Source organism: Rhinopithecus roxellana, chromosome 15, assembly GCF_007565055.1.
Source record: "Rhinopithecus roxellana isolate Shanxi Qingling chromosome 15, ASM756505v1, whole genome shotgun sequence".
In the NCBI taxonomy this organism is placed as follows: domain Eukaryota; kingdom Metazoa; phylum Chordata; class Mammalia; order Primates; family Cercopithecidae; genus Rhinopithecus; species Rhinopithecus roxellana.
Window position 1 is genome coordinate 73,426,472 of NC_044563.1, and position 17,244 is coordinate 73,443,715.

The 17,244-nt window shown below is 44.9% G+C and overlaps 1 protein-coding gene across 3 annotated transcripts in view; it reads right to left on the minus strand.

Moving 5' to 3' along the window:
• GRAMD1B (GRAM domain containing 1B) overlaps positions 1 to 14,268 on the minus strand; it is a 277,996-nt gene extending 263,728 nt beyond the window's left edge. The window contains exon 1 of one of the 3 annotated variants that reach the window (XR_004053671.1): positions 13,891 to 14,105. Coding sequence is in view for 1 of the 3 variants with exons in the window: in XM_030918395.1 (XP_030774255.1) it covers positions 13,891 to 13,916 (26 nt within the window). In the remaining 2 variants the exon portion in view is untranslated. Of the gene's footprint in view, positions 1 to 13,890 lie in introns of all 3 variants that reach the window. The other 2 variants (XM_030918395.1, XM_010356453.2) reach the window with 2 other exon arrangements.
• Positions 14,269 to 17,244: the final 2,976 nt, after the last annotated feature.

A 17,244-nucleotide genomic window follows, 5' to 3' on the forward strand; every position in this document is an offset into this window, starting at 1 on the left:
CACAAAGGGCAACTGAGATCCTAATTTTTAGTATTTCTTACCTAGAATTCACCATAAAACCAAGTAACAACTGAATCATTAGGACACTCTAACAGATTGTTTTCTGTGTAATTGTGTTTGACGTCTAAATTGAAGTGCTGGGTAATTACATTTAGTCTCCTACTGTAATAACAGTGGAAGAAATCAGAACCACCTGTAACGGGTTGACAAAGGACATTTTAAAACCTTGCTTCAGTGCTCTGTAATCAAAGCAAACAAATAAACAGGCAGATAAAACACAACAGAGATTTTTTTCCCCCTGATTTTTAAAGCTCTTTTTGGATGATGTCAGTTGTTCACAGATACCTAGAGACCTGTGTTCTTTTGGTATTTGTATGTAGAACAGAGACATGTAGTTCCACTAGACTGCAGATGTTACAATGATCCAACACCTAGATACAGGGGAAGCTTGAGGCTAAGCCTGGGGTAAGGACAGAGAGTAAGGATAGACAAATTGTGGAGAACCCTAACAGAACAAGCCAGAAAGAGCCAGAGCAGCAGGGTTTTCACCTGCTGGTGCTGTTCCCTGCATGACAGAAAGATCCTTTGTCTGCCTCAGCAGGTTCATCCTACACCTGGTGCCTGGTGACAACACTTGTTAAAAAGCATGTGGCTGTGTGGTGAACCAAGCCCACACACTATGCAAGATTGGATGAAAATGCAAACCATGATATTAATTGGCTGGAGTGGAGGGATAGGGAATGGCCTAGAAAATTCACTTCATGGGCCTAAAATTTCACAAAGTGAGAGATAGGAACTGTTCTCTGGAAGGGATAAATTTATTGTAAGGCATTGTGACATAAAATGCAATAACTTAACCTTTTTATTAAAAAAATCTGTGGTTTAAACCTTCAAAAGTCCAAGGTAGAAAAGGCTCACAATTATAGGTTTTAGAAGCTTTTCAAAACACCTATTAACTGGGCTCTTTGCCTTTACATAATCATAAGGCCTGGCAGATAGGCCGTGAGACCAATCTGACTCCAGAGAGGCTCACACTAACTAATCCAAGATGGTGGGGATTACCCAGCCTGGACTTTCACAGCCTCTCTCAGCCACCCACTCAACAATTCAACAGCTCCATCTTTTGTTCATGCAAAGACGACCAGCATGAGTTTAAAGGAGGTGGTCACTGACATGCATCCCGCTGAATGAAGCAACGTTTTCTCCAGTGTCAGCCTAGGATCTTAAAGTGCCTCTGAGATCTGTGAAGATCTCAATCTCCAATCCATTGACATTTCTCATTCTATTCCTGCCTTAAATCTCTTCTTCAATCTCGTCGTTCTCCCAGTTTCAGGCACCTTCTAGCTTTACGCTCCCCTGAGTCTCACCAGCATGCTCAGCATCTTGTGATTCCGCCAACCTTCCCAAAACATCTACCCAAGAGGACCCCAACTCGCTGCTCATGGGCTATGGTGCAGATTGAGACGATCCTGCACATAGAGCATGCTTTCCAACTCCAACAGAACACTGTATGGAAATCTTTTCCTTTGTCCCCAGTCAATAATTTTCACCCTTCAAAAACACTTCCATGCTTTCTGAGCTCCCACCTCACTCCCTATTTCACTCTCAGAAGATGACTTCACCTTCTCTTCAGAGAGGAAATAGAAGTTATCACTTGATAACTCTTGAAGGCGGGGTGCAGTGGCTCACACCTGTAATCCCAGCGCTTTTGGAGGCTGAGGTGAACGAATTGCTTGAGCTCAGGAGTTCGAGACCAGCCTGGGCAACATGACGAGACCCCCGTCTCTACCAAAAATACAAAAACTTAGCCAGGTGTGGTGGCATGTGACTGTAGTCCCAGCTCCTCGGGAGGCTGAGGTTGGATAATTGCTTGAGCCTGGGAAGCAGAGACTACAGGGAGCCAAGATCGCACCACTGCACTCCAGCCTGGGTGACAGAGTGAGACTCCATCTCAAAAAAAAAAAAAAAGAAAAAGAAAAAAGAAAAAAAAAGAGAGATACTTTCCTTTTTTTTTTTTTTTTTTTTTTAGTTGGATTCTCGCTCTGTCACCCAGGTTGGAGTGTGTAGTGGCACGATCTCAGTTCACTGCAACCTCCACCTCCCAGGTTCATGCGATTCTCCTGCCTCAGCCTCCCAAGTAGCTGGGACTATAGGCGTGCATCACCATCCCCAGCTAATTTTTGTATTTTTAGTAGAGACGGGGTTTCACCATGTTGGCCAGGCTGGTCTCAAACTCCTGAAATCAAGTGATCTGCCTGCCTCAGCCTCCCAGTATGCTAGAATCGCAGATGTGAGCCACCACACCCAGCCAAGAACTTCTCTCTTGAAGTGACTTCCAGGGGTCCTTCACATCTGCACTTCTGAAAGTATGACTAATCTTTGCTGTTTTCCCATTTTCTCCAAGAAAAGGGCATTCTTTATTTTCCTTTATGGGTTTTTTTTTTTCTTTTTTCTTTTTCGGCGACAGGGTCTCACTGTTTCCCAGGCTGGAGTGCCCAGGCTGGAGTGCAGTGGCGGGAACTCAGCTCATTGCAACCTCAGCCTCCCGAGCTCAAGGGATCATCCCACCTCAGTCTCCTGAGCAGCTGGGGACACAGGCGCACACCAGCACACCGGCTAATTTTTGTATTTTTAGTAGAGACGGGGTTTCGCCATGTTGCCCAGGCTGGTCACAAACGCCTGGCCTCAAGCAATCCAACCACCTCGGCCAACCAAATTGCTGGGAGGGCAGGCATGAGCCACGGTGCCTGGCCACACTTTATAGGGTTTTAATGAAAATTAAATAAATCGACAAATGTAAAATACCTAGCGCCAGTGTTTGGCAAACCATGAATATTGGTTCCCTTTTGTTCTTCCCTCTACAAATTTAATCCCTCAGTTTCCTTTGTTTATTTGTTCTTACTTTTTGCTAGATTCTGTTACCTTCCGAGTTCTCAAGTTTCTCTTAGTTGTCTCTTCTTCTTTCTACATTTGCAATCTCTCCCTATCTAGATATTTCTTATTTATTGATAAACATATTCAAGTGATTTCTTTCTTTTCTTTTTAGAGATGGGATCTGGCTCTGTCCCCCAGGCTGGAGTGCAATGGTGTGATCACAGCTTACTGCAGCCTCAACCTCCTGGGCTCAAGTGATTCTCTCACTTCAGCCTCCCAAGCAGCTGAGACTGCAGGTGCGTGCCACCATGCCTGGCTAACTTTTTGCATTTCTATTTTTGTAGATATGGGGTCTCACTTTGTTGCTCAAGTCAGTCTTAAACTCCTGGCCTCAAGTGACCCTCCGGCCTTGGCTTCCCAAAGTGCTGGGATTACAGGTATGAGTCACTTCCCCCAGCCTGACTTCCCTCTTTTGAAAGCTCATTTTTTTTCTTTCTTCCCCTGTAAGTTGTCATTCCATCTCCTTTTGTTTCTTTCAAATATAAAGGGTAGGGAGCTCAAACTCTCAGCTGCCTTCAAGTTCTAAACTCTGCACAATGTTTCTATCTTGCTCCTATCCCATCTTCTTCCCCTGGGGTTTCACTGACACTATTTTTACCAAGATAATGAATGAAACCCCAAATCTTCACTCCAGTGGCCTCTTTCCAATCGTCATCAATCGTGCTCAAATGTTGATTTCATTACCTTACTTTTCTGTCTTTCTTTCTTTCTTTCTTTCTTTTTTTTTTTCTGAGACAGAGTCTCTCTGTGTCACCCAGGCTGGAGTGCAGTGATGCGATCTCAGCTCACTGCAACTTCTGCCTCCTTGGTTCAAGCAATTGTCGTGCCTCAGCTTCCCAAGTAGCTGGGATTACAGGTACGCACCACAACGTCCAGCTAATGTTTGTATTTTTTGTAGAGTCGGGGTTTCACCTTGTTGGCCAGGCTGGTCTCGAACTCCCAGCCTCAAGCAATCTGCCCACCTTGGCCTTCCAAAGTGCTGGGATTATAGCTATGAACCACTGTTCCAGGCTTAACTTTCAATCCTGCCTTTTCAGTACATTTTATCTTCAGTTATGGCCATTGACCTAGTTCAGATAACATCAAGCTAGAATATTAATGCAGTCTAGGGCCCCTCCTCTTTCTTTTTTTTTTTTTTTTTAAGATGTAGTTGTGCACTGTCGCCCAGGCAGGAGTGCAATGGTGCAATCTCGGCTCACTGCAACCTCCACCTCCTGGGTTCAAATGATTCTCCTACCTCAGTCTCACGAGCAGCTGGGACCACAGGCGTCCACCACCACGCCCAGCTAACTCTTGTATTTTTAGTAGAGATGGGGGTCTCATCATGTTAGCCAGGCTGGTCTCGAACTCCTGACCTCGTGATCTGCCTGCCTAGGCCTCCCAAAGTGCTGGGATTACAGGTGTGAGCCACCACGGCTGGCCCTGGCTCCTCCTCTTTCTATCTACAGCCTCCATCATCCACCTGTTACCAAATTTTGATGACTGTTCTTTAAACTAACTCTCAGATCTGGATGATACTTTCTAATCTTTCTTGCCAGAGTCCAAACTCCATCAGGTCTCATCTGGACCACTCAGCAGCCTCCTTCATGGCATCTGGACATAACTTTGGAATGTCCTTGTTTCTGTTCATCTTCCACATTGCTTCTAGAGCTATATTCCTAAAAAACTAATCTGTTCTTCTTACCTTTCTGCTAAAAAAAAAAAAAAAAAAAAAAAAAAAAAAATGATGTTGCCTCAGTTAACTACAAGCTGCATAACTGGACCTTCACAAGTGGCTCCAACTCATCACGCCGGCCTCATTGCCTCTCTTACAGATGCCTTAGAGTCTGACTAAATGACTCTTCGCAAACACGTCAAGTACCTCACAACCCCATGTTTTTGCACATGCTATCCCATCTGCCTGAAATACAATTTCACCCTTCTCCGTCTGGATCACGCCTACTCACCTTTTAGAACCCAGCTAAAATATAACCTCTTCTGAAAAAGCCTTCTCAGATTCAGCTGGGCTGTTCTGCTCACTGCTTTGGATTTGGTGTTCCTATGACACTCATTCTTACCTCTTCATAGTCATTAATAAGGTGTCTGACTCTTCTGCTTTATGTTTATCCTCCCTCCTAGACCGTGAGCTATATGTTGAAAGAATTATGTCTTATTCAACTCTGTATCCTCAAGACCTACCTTGTTTCTATTTTTGTTTTTGTTTTTGAGACAGGGTCTTGCTATGTTGCCCAGGCTGGAGCACAGTGGCACAATCATGGGTCGCTGCAACCTCAAACTCTTGGGCTCAAGTGATCCTCCCACCTCAGCCTCCCATGTAGCTAGGACTATGGGTGCATGCCATCATGCCTGGCTAAGTTCTTTATTTTTGTAGAAAAATGGTCTCACTATGTTGCCCAGGGTGGTCTTGAACTCCTGGTCTCAAGCGATCCTCCCACCTTAGCCTCCCAAAGTGCTGGGATTACAGGTATGAGCCACCACACCTGGCCCATTGTTTCTTGTTTAACAAATGTTTGTTGTAGTAATCTAAAATGATAATGTGGAAAAAATGACAGAAATAAACAAGAACAGAATAATACTGGAGTAAGAACATATTACACCTTGTCCACAATTGGTAGAGATAAGATACCCCAGTAGAAAAGAATAGAAGACAAGAGCACTTCACCAGTGCTCTGAAAAACCTAGATTCCAATCCATCAACACACTTCTTTCCATTGCCCACAGAGGAATAAAACCCATAGAAAGTACGACTGTCTGTGTTCTTCTTACTCCTATTTCATGCTTGTTTGTACTGTCTTTCGTCTTCTCTAAAGATCAATTGCCAAAACTTGATCACAGTCCCATCATTTCAGTGCAGTTATACAAGGTAGCCCAAAGGTTGGATACCTAAATTAAATCTGGCTGTTGCTAAGAGATATCAGGCTTCAGATAGAAAAGTCAAAACCCAGTACTAGCATTACGCACCCAGGTCCATGGGGCATGCTGGTGTCTTAAGAATTATACTTTATGCACATGTACCCTAGAACTTAAAGTATAATAAAAAAAAAAAAAAAAAAGAAAAAGATAAAAAAAAAAAAAAAAAAAAAAAAAAAAAAAGAATTATACTTTAGGAGAAAGAAAAGGAATAGATAAAATTATGTTTTAAACCTAATTGTGTAAGTCCTCTAGCCTCATCACAGTTGGGCCAACACTCTAAGAAAATAGCCCTACTGTTCCTGCTAACTTGTTCCTGCTTTTTGACATTCAGCTTGGGTTGATCTAACTGCTAAATAAAGCCATCAGCACAGCCTTTTTACCTGGGTGTGCACTTTCTCAGACAAATAGCAGGAAGTTCGTGCATGCAAAAGACAAGCCAGGACCAGAAATTAGCATTTTCTATTGATTGCTTTCAACTGAGTTCAAATGGAGGGAATGGCCCCAGCCAAGATGAAGAAAGACTTCAAAAAGCCAATTTATAGAAGCTTAAATCCTAAGAGACTTGCCTCTGCTTTCTTTTGGAAGTGGTGGTCTCCCTCAAATTCTGCTATAATTTATTTGCCTTACAGAAATTTATTTAAACACTGGTTCAGCTGGAGCAGGCTATGGGGCAGGAGTCACCTTTACAGATAATATACATAAAAAAGGAGGGAGATCACAGTTACAAGGAGCAGGTATAATGCCAACTTTTATTCAGCATTTTCTCTGACTTAGATGTCAAGAAAACTTGGCAGTGAGTAACATGTCAAAACCTAAAAGAAAGTCAGTAGGCCTCCAGAAAATAGATACAGGCTACTTCACTGTTCCGAATTCCTTTAATTCAATTTGCACGGGTATCCATATTTTAGGGAATCTCCTTATATATCAACTGCAATGAGATGCTTGTAGACCCCTACCTGCAGAGGAGGAGAACTAATGACAGATGATAGGAAAAGTTATAAGAAAAAGACGGCATTGAAAACATAGGTTAGGCCAGGAGTGGTGCCTCATGCCTGTAATCCCAACACTTTGGGAGGCTAAGGGGGGTGGATCACCTGAGGTCAGGAGCTCGAGACCAGCCTGGCCAACGTGGCGAAACTTGTTTCTACTAAAAATACAAAAATTAGCTGGGCGTGGTGGCACATGCCTGTAATCCCAGCTACTGGGGAGACTGAGGCAGGAGAATCTCTTGAACCCAGGAGGCGGAAATTGCAGTAAGCCGAGATCATGCCACTGCACTCCAGCCTGGACAACAATGTGAGACTCTGTTAAAAAAAAAAAAAAAAAAAAGGAAAAAAAAAGAAAAGAAAGAAAGAAAATGTAGGGTAGAATCTACAAGGAAAGCATGGTGTGGAAAATCATAGTTTAAAAATAGAACATTGGTTCGCCACTTACTGTCGATGTGATTTGGGGCATCCTGTCTCTAGGCCTCAATTTCTGCAACTATAACGTGAGTAATAACAGTTCCTTATGCAAAATATTTTTATGACAATTAAATAAAACAATAGAATAGTGCTGTAAGCAATAAGTTATGATACAAATGACATTTTAGTAGCAATAAAATAAGAATAATGAAGAGTTCAAAGGTGCTTTTGTTTATTGGCCATACTCATGAGAGAGTTAACCATGCCATCCTCACTAGGAAAATGAAAGACTTTGTATAAATTCTCTACTTCCAAACGAGTTGAGAAACTTATTTTGCAGGTTTGTTTTTTGAAAGACTGGAGCCTGAAGAGGTTCAGGGCCCAAGTACAGAGTCTGGGGAAAAACACATGCCAAAGCAGCAATGGGGACAGTCACGTTCAGCTTGTGGGACTGCCAGTGAGAAACAGTTCAACTCTGGAGCATGGCTGAGCAGAGAGACCTGAGAGATGGAGCCTTATATCTGGGAAGCCATACTCTGAAAATGACAGTAGTAAAGGAAGTTCTGACCTGAGTTTATCTTATTCCTCTTCTTCCTCAATGTGCATAAAAACATTCCTTGGCTTCAAAGTTATGCCAGATGAACTGTCTGAATCAGATAGGGAAGAACAAAGAATGGTGAGAGAAAATGCACACGGATGCCTAATTAGAGGAGGAAAAGGAAAGAAGCTTCTGCCTTCCCCTTAATGGACTGTCAATCCTGCCTTTCCTCAGGTCTTTGAACACATACTCAGATGGCTCATGCCGATGCTCTCAGTCGCTCCCTGCGTCAGAGACGAAGATACCTTTTTATAGTCACTGCAGGGAATAGTCTCTGGCTAGTAAACCTGTTTCATTTCAGAGGGAAAGATCAACCACTACGAGGCTAGCTGGCAGGAAGAAGCGCTCCTTTCCGAGTCCAGCGGTTCCACCCATCACTCCCTTTGAAGTCGGACTGACTCAACATCACTCTTCATTGCTATCTAGTCTAGGTACTGAACTTGTAAAAACAGCATTTTAAAGGTTAATCGCTGGGGAATTATATAACCCTTCAACATATAAGGAAAAAGAGCCCATAAATACCCTGTTAAACACAAACACGTGCATGGCAGTAAGAAGCCTTAGGAACAGTCTGACATTTTTACATCTACCCAACCAACCGTGTCTGATTAATTGGTCCCCTTAACACGCGCTGTTGGTTTATGTTTTTGTTTTCCTTCAAAGGAATGGTTATGTGCAAAGGGGCATGCATTTAATTGCTACTAAATCTTCTGGGACGTAAGGAAGTAAGCCCATGTCTAAACCAATAAAATATCATCTGCTTTGTGTTCTCACCAAGTACTAGATGTGCATCATTATGCCAGCTTCCTAAGCACTGTCCCATCAGCAAAGTACACACTAGCTTCCCTAACCAGACCAACAAATAGAGTGAGTGCCCAAATTCTAAGCAAGGCTTCCACTCAGGGCAAGTTCAGCCAAAGTGAGCCATTTTTAGCCTCCAATGAGATCTCCAAGGAGAACTGAACCACGAGTGCTCACAAAGTCTGGAATCAAACCCAGTGCCAAAAAAAAAAAAAAAAAAAAGAGTATGAGACGGGAAATGCTAAACTCCACCAGAATTCAGTTAACTGGAATTCTTCTTGCTAACAACTGCAAAAGCCAGAGAACAAGGTTCCTTTCTGACTTCTGCCCACCCTCATCAAAGCAGTTCTTTACAAGCGGCTATCAAAGCCCAGGCTTCATGTCTGCCACTCTCTTGAGGATACCTTCTTATATGATTAAATAGAATATTATGCTAAATATTCAGCCACCCCAGCACTGGCTGTGTGGGTGGTGTGCTGGATAAAATCTTCATGAAAACGCCATCATGGGGTCATTTGTTTAATTTCCATTCTGCAAAATATAAAAATAGAACGAGCTGCCGTGAGGGGTTGAGGCTTGACAGCTTCAATGAGAAGCCTCCAAAGCACAAAAACCACGCTGTTCTGCTGGCTCACTTGCATTCTCCCTCTGCCAGAGGAAAACGGGGAAGAGAAAAAACCCGAAAGCAAGGTGCTGCTTTCACTTATCTTCTGCTCTTTTCCCCTCTTTGGCCTTTTCTTGCGTTCGCTCGCTGCATCTTCCTCTTGTTCCATCTGTTTCCTCTCCCTCCTCCTCCTTGGCTTGCTTCCTCTCTCCGCCGCCCCACCCTCCCCTCCCTCATCATTTCTATGTGTCATTTCTCTTTCTCTCCTTCCCAGGGACTGGTTCTCCTCCCATGCTTCCTGCACCCTCACCAGGGCTGCCCTTGCCTTCCGGGGCAGCCTGTATCTCCAGGTTTGCTGGATCTCACAAACTTTTCTAGGAATTGCTTCCCTCCATCCCCACCTCTACGCCATCCCCTACCCCTTCCCCTAGTCCCAGACATGGAACATATCTAGAAAGATGGGATTTCAGAGATCAGTTAGATTGGATGGCAGATGAGCTGCAAAGATGACCTTTTTATACTTCCTCATCTAAATTAATATGTTTACTATCCATTGAGCTCAGCAACTCATGGGGTGGGGGGCGCAGGCAGATAGTACATCACTGGTCTTGTGTTTTTGTAAAAATCAATTTTTATTTTTATGAAGCTTTTTAAAAAAAATAAATGCAAGTTGCACTCTCCAATTCCGACCCCTGCAGCCCATGGCCACCCCCAAATTAACCCTGTTGCAAGCTTGGCTCAGAAAGGAAAAACTTCTCTTTTACCAGAAGCTCCAGAGTTGTACCAAAAGCCCATGAGGGTGCTAAGAGGAGAAAGATACTTCCTGCTTTATGCCCATTAGGATCTCAAAAAGCTCTCACCATTTGACCTAATTTCAAACCAAAGGATTCAGATTGTTTTAAGCCAGTTAGAATGGCTGATGAAACCAACACACTTTAGCTCATTCAATATGCCTAGAATACGCCTAGAATGGGTTCTTCACCTGTGGTGCTCATGAACAACTGGAGATACTCCTCTCCCCTGCTGTAGATCACCAGCAACTTTCTGAAGACAACATCGCTGTTGGTTTAAGGAAAGCCTAAGAAGAAAGATGGTTAACAGACCACTATGTCACAGATTCATCAATGTCAACCCATCCTAGAAAAGTACTTAAGTATCTTATAGCTCTGTATATGAGTCTGCTGCCACATGGTCCACCATCTAAGAAATTCTGTTCTCATCCTACCAAATGAGACTTTAATAAATTAAGGTGGCCCTCATAAGACTGTGTGCCTACTTATGATCCCATTTCCTAAGATACTTTATCTCTCTCTTTCTCTGCAGTAACACTGTTTCCACTCCTCCTGCCTGTTATTGGCATTCATTATGCAGATGCGCAATGCAGACCCACCAGGTATGAAGCAGAGCAGATACTGGAGTATACCTTAGAAGTATACTTAGAAGTCAGAGTCTGTATACACCAAAATAAAGGGTATATGGAACTCTTACAGCTAAAAGATAGTGCGGTGTTTCTGGTTTGTACATATTGATCAAATCAAGGAATGAAGGCTTTTCTTACCATTTGAAGAATGATCATGCCTAGACAGGAAAAGAAATGTGTTTCCCAATGCACCAATCCACAGGTGCAAAAGGGGGAAAGGAGAAGAAGAAAGAAAAACTCTTGATCAAGCTGAAAGATCCATGAAAAGCAAGAGTATAAAGTGCAGCAGACACCCCAGGAGAAAGTAACCTCTTCTGCAGGGCAAGCAGAATCGGTGATAATGCCTAGCAATGTTGTAAACAGCAGCCCAAAGCCACAAACACTGAAAACTGCATGCCACCTGTGCAAAAGCAGCAGACAGTGGGAGCAGCGCAGTGGAAACACCTCTGGAGTGCAGCTGCAGACCTGGGGCTGGTGATTTCAGTGACAAGCATACATATTACAGATGTGTGTATTGAGAGGGGCCACCAATGAGCTAATCTGCAAGGACATCAAATGACTACTATGGTGGAAAAGCAAAGACTGGAAGGAGATGGCAGGGACAAATGCCATCTCCTAAGAAGGATGTGTTTTCAGCCAGGTGCAGTGGCTCATGCCTGAAATCCCAACACTTTGGGAGGCCAAGGTGGGCGGATCAGGAGGTCAGGAGTTTGAGACCAGCCTGACCAACATGGTGAAACCCCATCTCTACTAAAAATACAAAAAATCAGCCGAGCATGGTGGCAGGCGCCTGTAATCCCAGCTTCTCGGGAGGCTGAGGCAGGAGAATCACTTGAAACTGGAAGGTGGAGGTTGCAGTGAGCTGAGATTGCACCTCCACACTCCAGCCTACGCAACAAGAGCGAAACTCTATCGAAAGAAAAGAGAGAGAGAGAAAGGAAAGAAAGAAAGAAGAAAGAAAAAGAAAGGAAGGAAGGAAGGAAGGAAGGAAGGAAGGAAGGAAGGAAGGAAGGAAGGAAGGAAGGAGGAGAAGAAGGAAGGAAGGAGAGAAAGAGAAAGAAAGAAAGAAAGAAAGAAAGAAAGAAAGAAAGAAAGAAAGAAAGAAAGAAAGAAAGAAAGAAAGAAAGAAAGAAAGAAAGAAAGATGAAGGAGGAGGGGGAGGAGAAGAAGGAAGGAAGGAGAGAAAGAAAGAGAGAGAGAAAGAAAGAGAAAGGAAGGAAGGAAGGAAGGAAGGAAGGAAGGAAGGAAGGAAGGAAGGAAGGAAGGAAGGAAGGAAGGAAGGAGAGAAAGGAAGAAAGGTAGATGTTACTTCATTCCAGGCCTATGATCATTGAACACAGCTGATCAAGCGTCCAAATTGGGCACTCACTTTTTGTGACAATGTCAAATTGGCACCACAGATTGACTAGATTTTGATCAGTTGCTCATACTGGTTTCTTTCCAACACTGTCACCAAAGCACAGCCCCAAACCTCCAAAACCAAACAGCTTTTGAGCATGGATGGAAAAAACTAGAACTGCCACATGCCCTTTCAAGACCCTGGATCTCTTGAACACCAGTGACATCCAACAGAACTCTTCATCCAAATTGCAAGGTGAGGATGAGATCTCCTGAGCAAGTTACAAATAAACGCGCCAAAGGAAGGGGCCTTCAGGCAAACACTGGAGACCTCGCTGTACACCATCAAAGGCAACTAAGGCTCTAAGATGCAGTGAAGGTGACATAAATAGGGACAATCAGTCCGAGCAAGAGACATGATCTTCAAGTAAGGAACAAAGACAGGAGGCATAGTTGAATAGAGGGAATAAGAGTTACATGTCTACACTTTCCTGTCTAACCTCCTAAATACTATTAAATGAAAGAGAGAAGGGAGAGAGCTAGGTGTGTGTTCCACTAGGAAGCAGGAGTGCCTCTCTTTGACTATGTTCCACAGTGAGTTTCTATATCAGATTAGGAGTACAGTGGGACCTTGGGGTAATTTTCAACCTATTTCTACTACTCAGTTTCCTGAACTCAAAGAGAGAGCCCCAGCTGAGATCCGCCCCTCCTAAAAAGTTTCCAGGAGAAGGGCCCCTCATCTGTAAAACACTACAAACACTGTTTGTGTCTCCAAAAGGTGATGTGCCCATGTGGGCGTTGGCAGAGGAGAAAGCTCAGCCCCCTGCACAAATTTCTTTGTCCTCGCCCAGAGTAGTGGGAGTTTTACATCTGCTGCTGTCATGAAACATTTTATTATTTTTTACAAGCCTTTTTAAAAATTATTATTTCCTAGGAGGAAAAAAAAATCTAGAGATTGACAAGCATTCGTGATATGTACAGTCCTCCCACCCTACCCCTCTTCAATACTGGGCCTTGGGTGGAGCTGCCCCTCACAGGTGCTCCAGGCCCACCAGAAACGAAAGCCTGGGGGCACGCAAGCAACTGTTCGTTCTTGTTACTTTGGCTTCTGCATATCCTGTTGAGGAACTTTTTGAGGAATGAAGTTTATCCAGGCATGAGGTTGGCTGATGGATGCAAACAAGTTGTTTGGGCTCTAAAAACTTCATTCTAATGACCACACCTTCTCATTCCTTCATCTACTCTACAAGAGTAACTGTTTTCCCTGGGATGGAGCCTCTCACTTCCGCCCTCAGAGGAAATGAGAAGTGGAGCCTTTTCCTTGTCTCCCTAGGTACCTCCATGATGGACACTTTGTCTTTTTGCCAAATCTTGGACTTCTACCATGCAAGCAGAATAGGCATAATAAGACTGATGAGGCAGCCAAGTAGGGAGATGGCAGCACTGCCCAGAACAAGGGAAGCCAGTGCTTCCAGTTCAAACTTTTGCCAGCAAGATAGAGAGAAGGAGAGGCAATCTCCACGCTCAACCAGCCCTGTCCCCACTACCTGTTCTGTGCACATCTCCGGTACTGAATGGAGAAGGAAGCCAGCTCAGCCACCTCCAGAAATTCATGGAGGAGATAATCTATCTATCTCAGAGGTTTCCTGGGGACACCAACTCTCAGGTGCGGGACGCCTCAGCCAAACCATCATCCATGTTAATAGCTTTACCTGGCCCTCGGGTAACTTTGATGTTTCACTAAGAAAATTCGGATGTAACAGCACCCCCACCCCCTACTCCAAATTTCCACAGCCTCCAGTTTCACCCGGATCCCTCACCATCACTCGGCATCCATGTGTGTTTCTCCTAGGGCTCAGGAAGGTCAGGAAGTTCTTACCTGGATCTGCTGGGAGAGGCACTCATGTGGACACCCGGTCCGGGCGCGCGGCGGTCAGCAGCGTCCAGGGCACACCAGCTGCTGGCTACTGCTCACCACGTCTCCCCGCGAGCTTGGCTGTGCAAAGAGGAGAGCCAGTCCCATCTGGAGGAGGGGAGGAGGAGCGCGGAGCCTGAGGACACCCAAACCCGAGCGGCGGGGTCGCACTGGAGCCCAGCTCCGCGCACTCTCGCTGCGCCCGGGCGCGCTGCACCCTCGGAGCCGGGACGGCCGGCTGCTCCCAGGCGCGGCGGGGGCCGCTGGGGCGGGAGGAAGCGGAACTCCCCCGCTCTCCGTGGGCTCGGAGCTCCCACTGCCTCCGAGGCTAGGTGTCACCGCACCGCGTTCCGTCTTTCTCTCTGTACGCTAATATTGGCCCCTCCCTGTGCATCTACGTTTCTTCAATGTCCGCCCCGACTCTACCTCTGTGGTTTCAGCTCCTGTCTCCGGCTCTCCGGTCTCAGTCCCTCTCTCTCCCCTTTCATTCCCCCTCTCTTCTCTCTCCGTCTCTCCCCTCCCCTCACCCTCCCTCTCTGGGTGAAGCCTGCTGCCTGGATTCTCCCGGTATTGCCTCGCTCCAACATTTAGCACTGCAGTGTAACTCGGGGACATACAACCAGACCGTTTGTTTAAAACCAACCCTTAAAATCAGACCGTTAAGTTTAGTATGGAAACCAACGCCAGAAGCGCTGCTGCCTTGCAGCTAGGAGGAGACAGTAGCCCATCTGGAAACCAGATTACCATGTTCCACGGGAAGATATGGAAAAGGTGTAAGAAGGCGAATGGCAGAGATTAGCAGGAGTGCACAGGTGACCCGGAGGATCTTCACGATGGGGAAGCATCTGGACTGGATAGTGTTGAAAGCATGGCACTGCAAAACAGGAGGACACCAAGGAGTCGTCAGGTTCAAAGCGCTCATTTTGCAGATGAGAAAACTGAAGCTCAGAGGGGTCCAGTCACACAGCTAGCTAGGGAAGCAGAGACCTGAGTTACCCCATTGCCAGGGCATCCAAGTTCCCAAACCTGGAACAGAACACGTTTACCTGGGACTGGGTGTTGGGTGGCCTGGAGGTAGGGTTGTCAGTCTAATTTATGCCAAGGGCATCCATGTCTCTGGGAGGTTGCCTGAGCCCATGAAGAAAATGCAATCAGCTGATTTGCAAGTTAACACCCCACTCTCAGCAGAACCACTTCTAAGCCCTCTCTTCTTCTAGGAAGACCAGGAAGAATAAAAACCACCAGAGGTGCCACAGTGCTGATTTTGTTGGCGACCACTCTAAAAACCTGAAAGGGTGAAATGACAAATCTTTCTTCATTGCTTTCTCCCAGAGACCCAGCTAACAAGATCTGCTTTATAAAACCCCCATTTTCCACTTATTATTTTCCATCCTCCTCTCCACCTTTCGTGTCATTCTAACCACTCTCTGACACAGATATTTTTATATTACCCACAAAAGAGACACATTTTCCCCCATTTGCTTCTTACACCTACACTAAAATACTACCTAGTGGTGTCAGCTTATAAATCCAAAGATATTTCTCACTGGAAGACCGCCGAGGGGGTTGTAGCATTAATTTTCCTTTCCCAGAAGATGCTATTATCCCTGGCAGAGTCTTCTCCCTCCCAAATGTCCTTCTCTCAGGCATTCACTGAACTCCTCTGGAACTGCTTCTCAGGGCACCCTCTCTCCAGGTCCTTCCGACTAGGTGATTTCCAATATTTTGCATGCACTCGTACACTCTCTTTTGGGAAGTCGTGATAACCTATTCCACAATTATGTGCACTGAGGTAACTCAGAGAATAATGCAAGCTCCCTTGCAGTTATACTATTAATCAAGAAGAGTTCTTTAGTCAAATTGTGGCCTTTGAGAAGCAGATTGCCGAGTAAGAGTTTGAACTCTGGGGCTGAAAATGCGAACGTTGGCCTGTATCATCTCCAGGCCTCCTAGCTCCATGAATCTGTGATGATGACTGAATCTACAGGACATGATGAAAAATTAAAACACGTGGAAAACACGGTGAGGCATGGTGACTCATGCCTGTAATCCCAGCACTTAGGGGGGCCAAGGCAGGCAGATCACTTGAGGCCAGGAGTTCAAGACCAGCCTGGTCAACATGGCGAAACCCTGTCTCAACTAAAAATACAAAAATTAGCCAGGCGTAGTGGCATGCACCTGTGGCCCAGCTACTCTGGGGGCTGAGGCACGAGAATCGCTTGAACCTGGGAGGCAAAGATTGCAGCGAGCTGAGATTGTGCCACTGCACTCCAGCCTGGGCAACAGAGTGAGACTCTGTCTCAAAAAACAAAAACAAAAACAAACCACATTGAGAACACATTCCTAGATTCTGGGACTTTAAAATTAAAACACCAATGGTCTATTAGTTCCAACCTCTTGATTTCCAGTTACCAGAAGTGTGATTCTGAGCAAGTTTTAAACTTTTTTAAGCTTCATAGTGTTGCAAAGATTAACATAACATCTTTAAATTTTCTGGTACATAGTAAGTGGTAAATAAAAATGTTAAATTACTTTTCTTTCTTTCTTTCCTTCCTTCCTTCTTTTTTTTGAGACTGAGCCTTGCTCTGTTGCCCAGGTTGGAGTACAGTGGCGCAATCTCGGCTCACTGCAGCCTCTGCCCCGTGGGTTCCAGCAATTCTCCTGCCTCAACCTCCTGGGTAGCTGGGATTACAGGCACACACCACCACGTCCGGCTAATTTTTGTATTTTCAGTAGAGACGGGGTTTCGCCATGTTGGCCAGGCTGATCTTCAACTCCTGACCTCAGGTGATCCGCCTGCCTCAGCCTCCCGAAGTGCTGAGATTACAGGCGTGAGCTATTGCACCTGGCCTTTCCTTCTCTTTCTAAACTGCTCAAAATTGATCTCTACCTGGAAGCATTCCAACTACATCTCAATCACTCATGATCTCATTAATCCTTTACTTAAGATCCTTTTAAACCAGTTTATTTCATTTAAATGTACTCTTATCTTTTCCACATTTCCTTTTTTATTTAGCAAAAATTTATTAAACATTTATTATGTGCTGCCAGGTACTATACGCTGCTCTAACCTACATGTATTTCTTTTATCTAACTTAATATTCTAGCCAGGCATGGTGGCTCACACCTGTAATCTCAGCACTTTGGGAGGCCGAGGCAGGAGGATTGCTTGAGTCCAAGAGTTCTATGTTCACAACGCCATCTCACAAAAAATATAAAAATTAGCCAGGCGTGGTGGTGTACACCTGTGCTCCCCGCTGCTAAAGAGGCTGAGGTAAGAGGATTGTTGAGCCTGGAAGGTTGATGCTGCAGTGAGCC